Source organism: Oncorhynchus clarkii, chromosome 30 (assembly GCF_045791955.1).
Source record: "Oncorhynchus clarkii lewisi isolate Uvic-CL-2024 chromosome 30, UVic_Ocla_1.0, whole genome shotgun sequence".
NCBI classification, from domain to species: Eukaryota; Metazoa; Chordata; class Actinopteri; order Salmoniformes; family Salmonidae; genus Oncorhynchus; species Oncorhynchus clarkii.
Genome location: NC_092176.1, coordinates 30,031,970 through 30,044,320, shown reverse-complemented (window position 1 = coordinate 30,044,320; position 12,351 = coordinate 30,031,970). Strand labels below are relative to the sequence as shown.

Genomic DNA, 12,351 nt, shown 5'->3' with positions numbered 1-12,351 from the left:
CCTAATTCTGCTATGCATGCATTATTTAGTCTCAATTTGGTGTTTGTCCCATTTTGTGAATTCTTGGTTGGTGAGTGGACCCCAGACCTCACAATCATAAAGGGTGTTCTATAACTGATTCAAATATTTTTTGCCAGATCCTAATTGGTATGTTGAGTATTATGTTCCTTTTGACAGCGTAGAAGGCCCTTCTTGCCATGTCTCTCAGATCGTTCACAGCTTTGTGAAAATTACCTGTGGCGCTGATGTTAAGGTCGAGGTATGCATTGTTTTTTTGTGTGCTCTAGGGCAACGGTGTCTAGATGGAATTTTGGAACAACATTATAATTATTTTTTGTTTAAAGGGGTGGATCAGCTAAATATTGAGGAAATAATATTGGTTCCATCAATGTAATTGTCTGCATCATTTCCAATCCCCCATATATTTTGGGGGTAAATATATATATATCCATACACACATGCATATATATACACATATATACATACACATACCTATATAGACATACATACTTTTTAAAAGAATATACCTTTATTATTATGCAAACCCTACCACCGATCCCCCAATTCGAGTAAACTAATAAACACTTCTGCTTTTACCTTCAATTTATACATCTTATATACATTTTACAGACACAGTCTATTTTCCAATAGTTATTTTTTGTTTGTTTTTAGTCCTTCCTCTATTTCTGATGTCTATCCAGTTTGTAACTCTGCTATTTCACAAAAGTTCTGAACCTATATACATTTTACAGACCCCGTATGCTTTACATTGTTTATCTTGTTATTAGTCCCACCCTTCAGCTCCATTCAACCCCTCCCATCTATCTCTCAACAAAAAAGTATTGAACCTTTCTATTCTCATAGCTTCTACAGATGGTAAATTAAAAATAAACATTTTTGCTAAAATAATTATTATATTATTGATTGATTGACTATGGCTTTTCAAATCACCCAGTATTGCTGTCTGCAGCGTTAGTTCTAGGCAAATGTTGCAATTCTTCAGCCATTCCTGGACCTGTGACCAAAAACACCATTATTTCTGTCTTACTGAGATAGACTGGCAGGGCCCAGGTCTGACAGAATCTGGGCAGAAGATCTAGGTGCTGATGTAGGCCCTCTCTGCTGTAGGCCCTCTCTCTCTATCTCTCTCTTTCCTACCTGAGTAGTGGTCCGGTGCCGTTCTTGGTGGTCCCCCCTACAATCAGCTCTTCCTGCCAGTGCATGTACTTCCTGGAGAGGCCATGGCAGCCGCCAGTCAGGATGCGAGCCAAGTCAAAGGGCTACAACACAACAACATAGTCAATGGGTCTGTGTCTGTATGGGTGTGTGCATGCATGTGTACAAACAGCATATACATGGATGTGTGTGCGCATGTGTGTGCGTTTCTGCATCATGCGTGTGTGTGTGTGTACCTTGGTGGTGTTCTTGTTGGGGGCAGTGAGGGGACAGTCGGGGTCTTGGGGGTTGAGACAGGGCCGGTCCATGTAGCCATGTCCCACGTCAGCCTTCTCCAGCATCACCTCCCAGCTGTCTACCTGGACCTTCAGAGCCCGAAGCACTGTCAGGAACTCCTTGGGGTCAAAGTTGGTCCACTGCAGAGGGTGTGATATGCCACTAGGAGTGGTGGGTAGACACAACTCCAAATCACAGAAATCCACAATCTCCAACATCAAACCAACACTCCAGAAACAAAAACTCCAGAACTCAGCACTCCAGAACTCAACACTCCAGAACCCAGCACTCCAGAGAGCAACATTTGTAAATCGTAGTTTCCAGAGCTATAGGCAGTGATGTGATCTGTGTGCTGGATTTGGTGTGTGATGCGATGTGTAAAATGTGTGATGTGAATAATGTATGATGTGATGTGTATAATGAGTGATGTGTATAATGTATGAAGTGTATAATGTGTGATGTGATGTGTATATTGTGTGACGTGTATAATGTATGATGTGTATAATGTGTGATGTGTATAATGTTTGATGTGTATAATGTGTGATGTGCATAATGAATGATGTGGATAATGTATGATGTGTATAATGTATGATGTATATAATGTGTGATGTGTATTATTTGTGATGTGTACAATGTGTGATGAAATGTGTAGAATGTATGATGTGTAGAATGTGTGGTGTGTATAATGTGTGGAGTGTATAATGTGTGATGTGTATAATGTGTCAAATGTGTGGTGTGTAATGTGTGATGTGTAGAATGTGTGGTGTGAAGTGTATAAAGTATGATATGTAGAATGTATGGTGTGTATAATGTGTGATGTGTATAATGTGTGATGTGATGTGTATAAAGTATGATATGTAGAATGTATGATGTGTATAATGTATGATGTGTATAATGTATGATGTGTATAATGTATGATGTGAATAATGAGTGATGTGAATAATGTGTGATGTGTATTATGTATGATGTGTATAATGTATGATGTGTATAATGTGATGTGTATAAAGTATGATGTGTATAATGTATGATGTGTATAATGAGTGATGTGTATAATTTTTGATGTGTATAATGTGTGATGTGTATAATGAGTGATGTGTGTAATGAGTGATGTGTATAATGAGTGATGTTTATAATGAGTGATGTGTATAATGAGTGATGTGTATAATGAGTGATGTGTATAATGAGTGATGTGTATAATGAGTGATGTGTATAATGAGTGATGTGTGTAATGAGTGATGTGTATAATGAGTGATGTGTATAATGAGTGATGTGTGTAGTGAGTGATGTGTATAATGAGTGATGTGTATAATGAGTGATGTTTATAATGAGTGATGTGTGTAATGAGTGATGTGTATAATGAGTGATGTGTATAATGAGTGATGTGTATAATGAGTGATGTTTATAATGAGTGATGTTTATAATGAGTGATGTTTATAATGAGTGATGTGTATAATGAGTGATGTGTATAATGAGTGATGTGTATAATGAGTGATGTTTATAATGAGTGATGTTTATAATGAGTGATGTGTATAATGAGTGATGTTTATAATGAGTGATGTTTATAATGAGTGATGTTTATAATGAGTGATGTGTATAATGAGTGATGTGTATAATGAGTGATGTGTATAATGAGTGATGTTTATAATGAGTGATGTGTATAATGAGTGATGTGTATAATGAGTGATGTTTATAATGAGTGATGTTTATAATGAGTGATGTTTATAATGAGTGATGTGTATAATGAGTGATGTGTATAATGAGTGATGTGTGTAATGTGTACTCACGGGAGGTAGACCAATCCAGACTGGAGCTTGGCTCCCTCCCAGAAACAGTCCAGCGGAGTGATGATGAGACAGGGGTGGAGCTTTTCAATGATCTGACAGGAGAATGCAGACACCATGTTACCACTGATGCTATAATCAGTACAGTAGAACATCACATTATACTAACATTACATTATGGTTACATTAAATTATAGTAACATCACATGATAGTAACATCACAACAACAGCAGAAACCACGTGACCACTGACGCTCTACAACTACTAATCACATTCTATTCCACTGTATGAGAGGCAGTGTTTGGTGTAGAAAGAGAGAGACAAACTCTGTTCACTCATGCTTACCTGGTTCACAACATGAGCTTCAGTATCCATTTCTCCTGATTTGTAGCATAAATGTTCCAATTTCCATTGTCTGAAATGGAGGCATTCAATATATCACTTGCACAACAGCTTTGAACAATCTAAAACATAATTTGTTTGAATGTGTGTGTGTGTGTGTGTGTGTGTGTGTGTGTGTGTGTGTGTGTGTGTGTGTGTGTGTGTGTGTGTGTGTGTGTGTGTGTGTGTGTGTGTGTGTGTGTGTGTGTGTGTGTGTGTGTGTGTGTGTGTGTGTGTCACCTGTTATAGCGGCGAACGTGCACTCAGCTGGTGTGTGTGTATGCGTGCATGTAAGTACAGTGTGTGTGGGTGTGTGTTACCTGTTAAAGAGGTAAACGTGCACTTGGCTGGCACTGATGGCTGAGTCCAGGTGTTGTTGTAGCGCCTCCAAAGTGAGCACGTTAGCGCCCTCCTGGCGCGGTGCCTGAATCATCAGCTGGGGACTGAACATGGACTCCTCGCCCATCTTCAGACGTGTGTATTTAAGCTCCTGATTCACCCTGCCGCCCACTGCACACCAGAGTACAGACACACGGTCAGTATTGTATGTACACACACCAACACATATTACATACACAACTTTCAGAACCTGGTCTGATGTACAAAAACACACAACCTTCTATAACAAACTATAAAATCACATTAATGTATACATCAGCCTTCCTGAAAGAACAATAATGCATGTGATGACTTGTCAGCCCCGGTTACCAATATTTTTTTCAATAGCCTTAGAATGTCAGTACAGTGTCATAAAATGCCAGTCTCTACCTCAGTATTTGATCTCTGCCTCAGCCTTACAAAGACAAAAAAGGAGGGAGAAAGTCGTTCTTCCGTCCCCTTCCTCCCTCACTACCTAGCATGGTGGGGCTAAGCCCTGTACATGAGCTCCGAGCCCCAACAGCTTTAAAAGCAGCTTTTCAGTACCAGCCATGCCTCTCTACCTCGCAAAGTCCTCCAAACCTGCTAGCCACGGCTTCGCTCTGACATACTGTTGCATTTACATAAAGGTACAAGATAACACTATCCGTTTTTTCACTATAGGATGAGACATCATTGTCTCCAGCTCTGCCTCTGAAGGACAAGTCAGACCAATAGAACGTATGCTGCAGGTAGCCGTCCTATCACTCCTGACCAGAGAACATCGGCCATCAATTCCTGTTATTTTCAGATGATTCCACAAGTTAATCTACTGTGTATGGCCGACATCCATTCGTCCTGATTAAAGCTCGAACCCCTATGTTGTGAAACGTCCGTTTGGGATATTACAACAACAAAGAAGTCACTTCCTCGATCATCATTGCATGCGTGATAAAACAGCAGAATATCTACTAGAGCCCGACCAATTAATCGGAATGGCCGATTAATTAGGGCCGATTTCAAGTTTTCATAACAATCGGAAATCAGCATTTTTTGACGCAGATTTTGCCGATTTTTTTTGTACAACTTTATTTAACGAGGCAAGTCAGTTAAGAACACATTCTTATTTTCAATGACGGCCTAGGAACGGTGGGTTAACTGCCTTGTTCAGGGGCAGAACGACAGATTTTTACCTTGTCAGCTCAGGGATTCAATCTTGCAACCTTATGGTTAACTAGTCCAACGCTCTAACCACCTGCCTCACGACGAGCCTGCCCGTTACACAAATGCAGTAAGAAGCCATGGTAAGTTGCTAGCTAGAATTAAACTTATCTTATAAAAAACAATCAATCAATCATAATCACTAGCTATAAATACACATGGTTGATGATATTACTATATCATACTATACTATATTACTAGTTTATCTAGCGTTGCATATAGTCGATGCGGTGCGCATTCGCGAAAAAGGACTTTCGTTGCTCCAACGTGTACCTAACCACAAACACCAATGCCTTTCTTAAAATCAATACACAGAAGTATATATTTTTAAACCTGCATATTTAGCTAAAAGAACGGTGAGCAGGCAATATTAACCTGGTGAAATTGTCACTTCTCTCATGTTCATTGCAAGCAGAGTCAGGGTACATGCAACAGTTTGGGCTGCCTGGCTCATTGTGAACTAATTTGCCAGAATTTTACGTAATTATGACATAACATTGAAGGTTGTGTAATGTTACAGCAATATTTAGACTTAGAGATGCCATCCCCGTTAGATAAAATACAGAACGGTTCCGTATTTCACTGAAATAATAAACGTTTTGTTTTCGAAATGATAGTTTCCAAAGGTTCGTATTTCTGTGTGTTATTATGTTATAATTAAGTCTATGATTTGATAGAGCAGTCTGACTGAGTGATGGTAGGCACCAGCAGGCTCGTACGCATTCATTCAAACAGAACTTTTGTGCATTTCGCCAGCAGCTCTTTGCAATGCTTGAAACATTGCGCTGTTTATGACTTCAAGCCTATCAACTCCCGAGATTAGGCTGGTGTAAACGATGTGAAATGGCTAGCTAGTTAGCGGGGTGCATGATAATAGCGTTTCAAACGTCACTCGCTCTGAGACTTGGAGTAGTTGTTCCCCTTGCTCTGCATGGGTAACGCTGCTTCGAGGGTGGCTGTTGTCGATGTGAAATACAAATGGTATAGAGAGAAATAGTCCTATAAATCCTATAATAACTACAACCTAAAACTTCTTATCTGGGAATATTGAAGACTCATGTTAAAAGGAACCACCAGCTTTCATATGTTCTCATGTTCTGAGCAAGGAACTTAAACGTTAGCTTTCTTACATGACACATATTGCACTTTTACTTTATTTAAACCAAATTGAACATCTTTCATTATTCATTTGAGGCTAAATTGATTTTATTGATGTATTATTTTAAGTTAAAATAAGTGTTCATTCAGTATTGTTGTAATTATCATTATTACAAATAAATAAATAAAAATCACCCGATTAATCGGTATCGGCTTTGTTTTGTTCCTCCAATAATCGGTATTGCCGTTGAAAAATCATAATCGGTCGACCTCTAATATCTACAGTAATTGTTTTTTACAGAAAGCTGCTGGACTCTCCTATCCTCTTTCATCAGCAAAACAATAACAAAAGGCGCTAGGGCACTGTTTCACCAAATGTGTATTCTAGCTTTAAATCCAGGCATCACTGCCTCTCTCCTCCAGAATCGTAGCTGGTGAGGTTGACACAGAGCATTTCAACAAAGTCTCTTTACCACAGATCATCTCTGCTCACCATTCAGCATTGGCAGACTAACATGATGTAGAATGTCAAGACATGTTGGTGTTTCAACAGCCATGCCACTGGCTGGCACATCGTTGGTTCAATTTCACTGGGACAACTTTGTGTATGCACACCTGTGTTAAAGTATTTCCGCCAGTGTGTGTTTGTTTGATGAAAATATGCACCAAGTGCAGTCCTCTCTGCGTGTGTGTGTGTGTGTGTGTGCGTGTGTGTGTGTGTGTGTGTGTGTGTGTGTATGTGTGTGTTTTGTGTGTGTGTGTGTGTGTGTGTGTGTGTGTGTGTCTCTCTCTCTCTCTCTCTCGCACACACACAAAGTTCTGTTAGAAGAATTGCTGAGAAAGCTGTGTGAAAATCTGTTTAGTTTTATATGCTACAATCCAATTGAACAATTGTTCGACTACAATTCCTGATTCAAACGTAGGTGGAATATTGTCAGCATATTGTAATCGTGTTAAAGTTAAGCATGCTAATCTGTCTGGGCCAGACCACCCAGTCAGACCAGAGAGCAACATGGAGGGAGGGGGCCATGTCTGGTCGTATTAGGGAAACACACTAGATTTTTTTCTCTCAACCCAAACACAGCGCCCCCATCTGATCTGGATTGAGAGCATGGTTAGAATCACCATTATAAATAGCAGGCCTGAGTTAACCAAAGACGGGCGGTGACATGCTTTTTACTGCTCACTCCCTCTTCTCCCCTCATCTACATAAACCTACATGGAACTGATTTACCGACACCTGCATGGAACTGATCTAACTACACCTGCATGGAACTGATCTACCTACACCTGTATGGAACTGATCTAACTATACCTGCATGGAACTGATCTACCTACACCTACTTGGAACTGATCTAACAACACCTGCATGGAACTGATCTACCTACACATGCATGGAACTGATCGACCTACACCTACATGGAACTGATCGACCTACACCTACATGGAACTGATCTACCTACACCTACATGGAACTGATCTAACTACACCTGCATGGAACTGATCTACCTACACCTGCATGGAACTGATCGACCTACACCTACATGGAACTGATCTACCTACACCTGCATGGAACTGATCTACCTACACCTACATGGAACTGATCTACCTACACCTGCATGGAACTGATCTACCTACACCTACATGGAACTGATCTAACAACACCTGCATGGAACTGATCTACCTACACATGCATGGAACTGATCGACCTACACCTACATGGAACTGATCGACCTACACCTACATGGAACTGATCTACCTACACCTACATGGAACTGATCTACCTACACCTACATGGAACTGATCTACCTACACCTACATGGAACTGATCTACCTAAACCTGCATGGAACTGATCTACCTACACCTGCATGGAACTGATCTACCTACACCTACATGGAGCTGATCTACCTACACCTGCATTGAACTGATCTAACTACACCTGCATGGAACTGATCTACCTGCACCTGCATGGAACTGATCTACCTGCACCTGCATGGAACTGATCTACCTGCACCTGCATGGAACTGATCCACCTACACCTACATGGAACTGATCCACCAACACCTGTATGGAACTGATCTACCTACACCTGCATGGAACTGATCTACCTACACCTGCATGGAACTGATCCACCTACACCTACATGGAACTGATCCACCAACACCTGTATGGAACTGATCCACCAACACCTGTATGGAACTGATCTAACTACACCTGCATGGAACTGATCCACCAACACCTGCATGGAGCTGATCTACCTGCAACTCACAGAACTGATCTACCTACACCTAAATGGAGCTGATCTACCTGCAACTCATAGAACTGATCTACCTACACCTACATGGAGCTGATCTACCTGCAACTCATAGAACTGATATACCTACACCTACATGGAACTGATCTAACTACACCTACATGGAACTGATCTAACTACACCTGCATTGAACTGATCTAACTACACCTACATGGAACTGATCTAACAACACCTGCATGGAACTGATCCACCAACACCTGCATGGAACTGATCTAACTACACCTACATAGAACTGATCTACCTACACCTACGTGGAACTGATCTAACTACACCTACATGGAACTGATCTAACTACACCTGCATGGAACTGATCTAACTACACCTGCATGGAACTGATCTACCTACACCTGCATGGAACTGATCTACCTACACCTACATGGAACTGATCTAACTACACCTGCATGGAACTGATCTACCTACACCTGCATGGAACTGATCTACCTACACCTACATGGAACTGATCTACCTACACCTGCATGGAACTGATCTACCTACACCTGCATGGAACTGATCTACCTACACCTACATGGAACTGATCTAACTACACCTACATGGAACTGATCTACTTACACCTGCATGGAACTGATCTAACTACACCTACATGGAACTTATCTACCTACACCTACATGGAACTGATCTAACTACACTTACATAGAACTGATTTACCTACACCTACATGGAACTGATCTAACTACACCTACATAGAACTGATTTACCTACACCTACATGGAACTGATCTAACTACACCTAAATAGAACTGATCTACCTACACCTGCATGGAACTGATCTACCTACACCTGCATGGAACTGATCTACCTACACCTACATGGAGCTGATTTACCTGCAACTCACAGAACTGATCTACCTACACCTACATGGAGCTGATCTACCTGCAACTCATAGAACTGATCTACCTACACCTACATGGAGCTGATCTACCTGCAACTCATAGAACTGATATACCTACAACTCGTGTGTGTGTGTGTGTGTGTGTGTGTGTGTGTGTGTGTGTGTGTGTGTGTGTGTGTGTGTGTGTGTGTGTGTGTGTGTGTGTGTGTGTGTGTGTGTCCTGTCCAGAAACAGTGTAACATGTATTGTGGTTGCTCATGGTTACACTGTACTTCCAGCAGTAACCCTAGCCCTACGTGCAGCATGATAATGAGCAAGTGCAATACTTGTTAACTTGAATTATGACACAGATATAAGGAGTCAAGAGGCTCTTCAGTCTGCAAGGAGTCACCGAAAGGATATCAACAAACTGACCAATCAAAATGGTGCAAAACAGTCCAATGTTCACTTCACAGGGTTGCAAAGTTTTGGGGTCAGCACTCGCCGAGCCTCAGGGTGAAATTAACACCCCAGTTGGAAGAAAAAAGTGTGTGTGTGTGTGTGTGTGTGTGTGTGTGTGTGTGTGTGTGTGTGTGTGTGTGTGTGTAACTGTGTGTGTGTGTAACTGTGTTCTATAATGACACATATTCACACGTTGTTGCTTTCGGCTTCGCATATCCCCAAGGTGTCTCCTTTCTACATAAACAGTTCTGACCTCCAACACAGGGCCAGGACCTCTCTGACCTCCAACACAGGGCCAGGTTCTCTCTGACCTCCAACAGAGGACCAGGTCCTCTCTGACCTCCAACACAGGGCCAGGTCCTCTCTGACCTCCAACACAGGGCCAGGTCCTCTCTGACCTCCAACACAGGGCCAGGTCCTCTCTGACCTCCAACACAGTGCCAGGTCCTCTCTGACCTCCAACACAGGGCCAGGTCTTCTCTGACCTCCAACAGAGGACCAGGTCCTCTCTGACCTCCAACACAGGGCCAGGTCCTCTCTGACCTCCAACACAGGGCCAGGTCCTCTCTGACCTCCAACACAGGGCCAGGTCCTATGAGGGCCAGCTCCTCTCTGAACTCCTGACCTGTACTGTACTGTTCTCTGCTGTTCTGTGCTGTTCTGTGCTGTTCTGTACTGTGCTGTTCTGTACTGTGCTGTGCTGTTCTGTATTGTGCTGTTCTGTAATGTGATGTTCTGTGCTGTTCTGTGCAGTTATGTGCTGTTCTGTGCAGTTCTGTAATGTGATGTTCTGTTCTGTGCAGATCTGTTCTGTACTGTGCTGTGCTGTTCTGTATTGTGCTGTTCTATTCTGTGCAGATCTGTTCTGTACTGTGCTGTTCTGTACTGTGCTGTGCTGTTCTGTATTGTGCTGTTCTGTAATGTGATGTTCTGTGCTGTTCTGTGCAGTTATGTGCTGTTCTGTGCAGTTCTGTAATGTGATGTTCTGTTCTGTGCAGATCTGTTCTGTACTGTGCTGTGCTGAACTGTACTCTGCTGTGCTATTCTGTGCTGTTCTGTACTGTGCTGTTCTTTGCATTTCTGTGTTGTTCTATACTGGGCTGTGGTGTTCTGTGATGGGCTGTGCTGTGCAGTTGTGGGCTGTGCTGTGCTGTGGTGTGTTGACTAGACTAGAGTAGAGTCACAACATAGGGTTCCCATAGCCAGTGAGTCAGTCTCCTCCACAACACAGGGTTCCCCTAGCCAGTCAGTTAGTCTCCTCCACAACATAGGGCTCCCCCAGTCAGTGAGTAAGTCTCCTCCACAACATAGGGTTCCCCTAGTCAGTGAGTCGGTCTCAACAACATAGGGTTCCCCAGTCAGTCAGTCAGTCTCCTGCACAACATTGGGTTTCCCAGCCAGTCAGTCTCCTCCACAGCTCCTGCTGTGCTGTGGTGTGTTGACTAGACTAGAGTAGAGTCACAACATAGGGTTCCCCCAGTCATTGAGTCAATCTCCTCAACAACACAGGGTTACCCCAGTCAGTCGGTGAGTCAGTCTCCTCAACAACATAGGTTCCCCCAGTCAGTCAGTGAGTCAGTCTCCTCAACAACATAGGGTTCCCCAGTCAGTGAGTCAGTCTCCTTCACAACATGGGGTTCCCTCATCAGTCAGTTGTCTCCTCTACAACATAGGGTTCCCCAAGTCAGTGAGTCAGTCTCCTCAGCAACGTAGGGTTCCCCAGTCAGTGAGTCAGTCTCCTCCACAGCATAGGGATCCCCAGTCAGTGGGTCAATCTCTTACACAACATGGGGTTCCCCTAGCCAGTCAATCAGTCTCCTCCACAACATAGGGTTCCCCCAGTCATTGAGTCAATCTCCTCAACAACACAGGGTTCCCCCAGTCAGTCAGTGAGTCAGTCTCCTCAACAACATAGGGTTCCCCCAGTCAGTGAGTCAGTCTCCTCAACAACATAGGGTTCCACAGTCAGTCAGCCAACCAGTCTCCTCCACAACACAGGGTTCCCCTAGCCAGTCAGTCAGTCTCCTCCACAACATAGGGTTCCCCCAGTCAGTGAGTCAGTCTCCTCCACAACATAGGGTTCCCCAGTCAGTCAGTCTCCTCCACAACATAGGGTTCCCTCAGCCAGTCAGTCAGTCAGTCAGTCAGTCAGTCAATCTCTTCCACAACACAGGGTTCCCCAGTCAGTCAGTCTCCTGTCATCTTCACGACAGCCATGCTGCAGTTCACGCTTACCCCACCACTTCTTAATAGAAAAACAGCACACATCCACCAATGCCAACGGAACAAGGCAGTGTGTGTGTGTGTGTGTGTGTGTGTGTGTGTGTGTGTGTGTGTGTGTGTGTGTGTGTGTGTGTGTGTGTGTGACTGTGTTCCGAGCCTTCAGTGAGGGCATTCAGTTTGTTGCATAACATTAACCCCTAGTCCCCGCTATTCTCAAACCAGGGGGGGTGGGG

General features: G+C 43.0%; 1 protein-coding gene across 1 annotated transcript in view; it reads right to left on the bottom strand.

Moving 5' to 3' along the window:
* The window catches only part of LOC139389486 (protein patched homolog 1-like), a 139,346-nt gene that overhangs the window by 95,777 nt on the left and 31,218 nt on the right, over window positions 1-12,351 (bottom strand). Inside the window, exons 3-7 of the mRNA XM_071136317.1 lie at window positions 3,935-4,124; window positions 3,579-3,648; window positions 3,237-3,328; window positions 1,413-1,614; window positions 1,159-1,280 (exon numbers count right to left, since the gene is read on the bottom strand). Of these exons, the coding sequence (XP_070992418.1) occupies window positions 1,159-1,280; window positions 1,413-1,614; window positions 3,237-3,328; window positions 3,579-3,648; window positions 3,935-4,124 (676 nt within the window). The remainder of the gene's footprint in view (window positions 1-1,158; window positions 1,281-1,412; window positions 1,615-3,236; window positions 3,329-3,578; window positions 3,649-3,934; window positions 4,125-12,351) is intronic.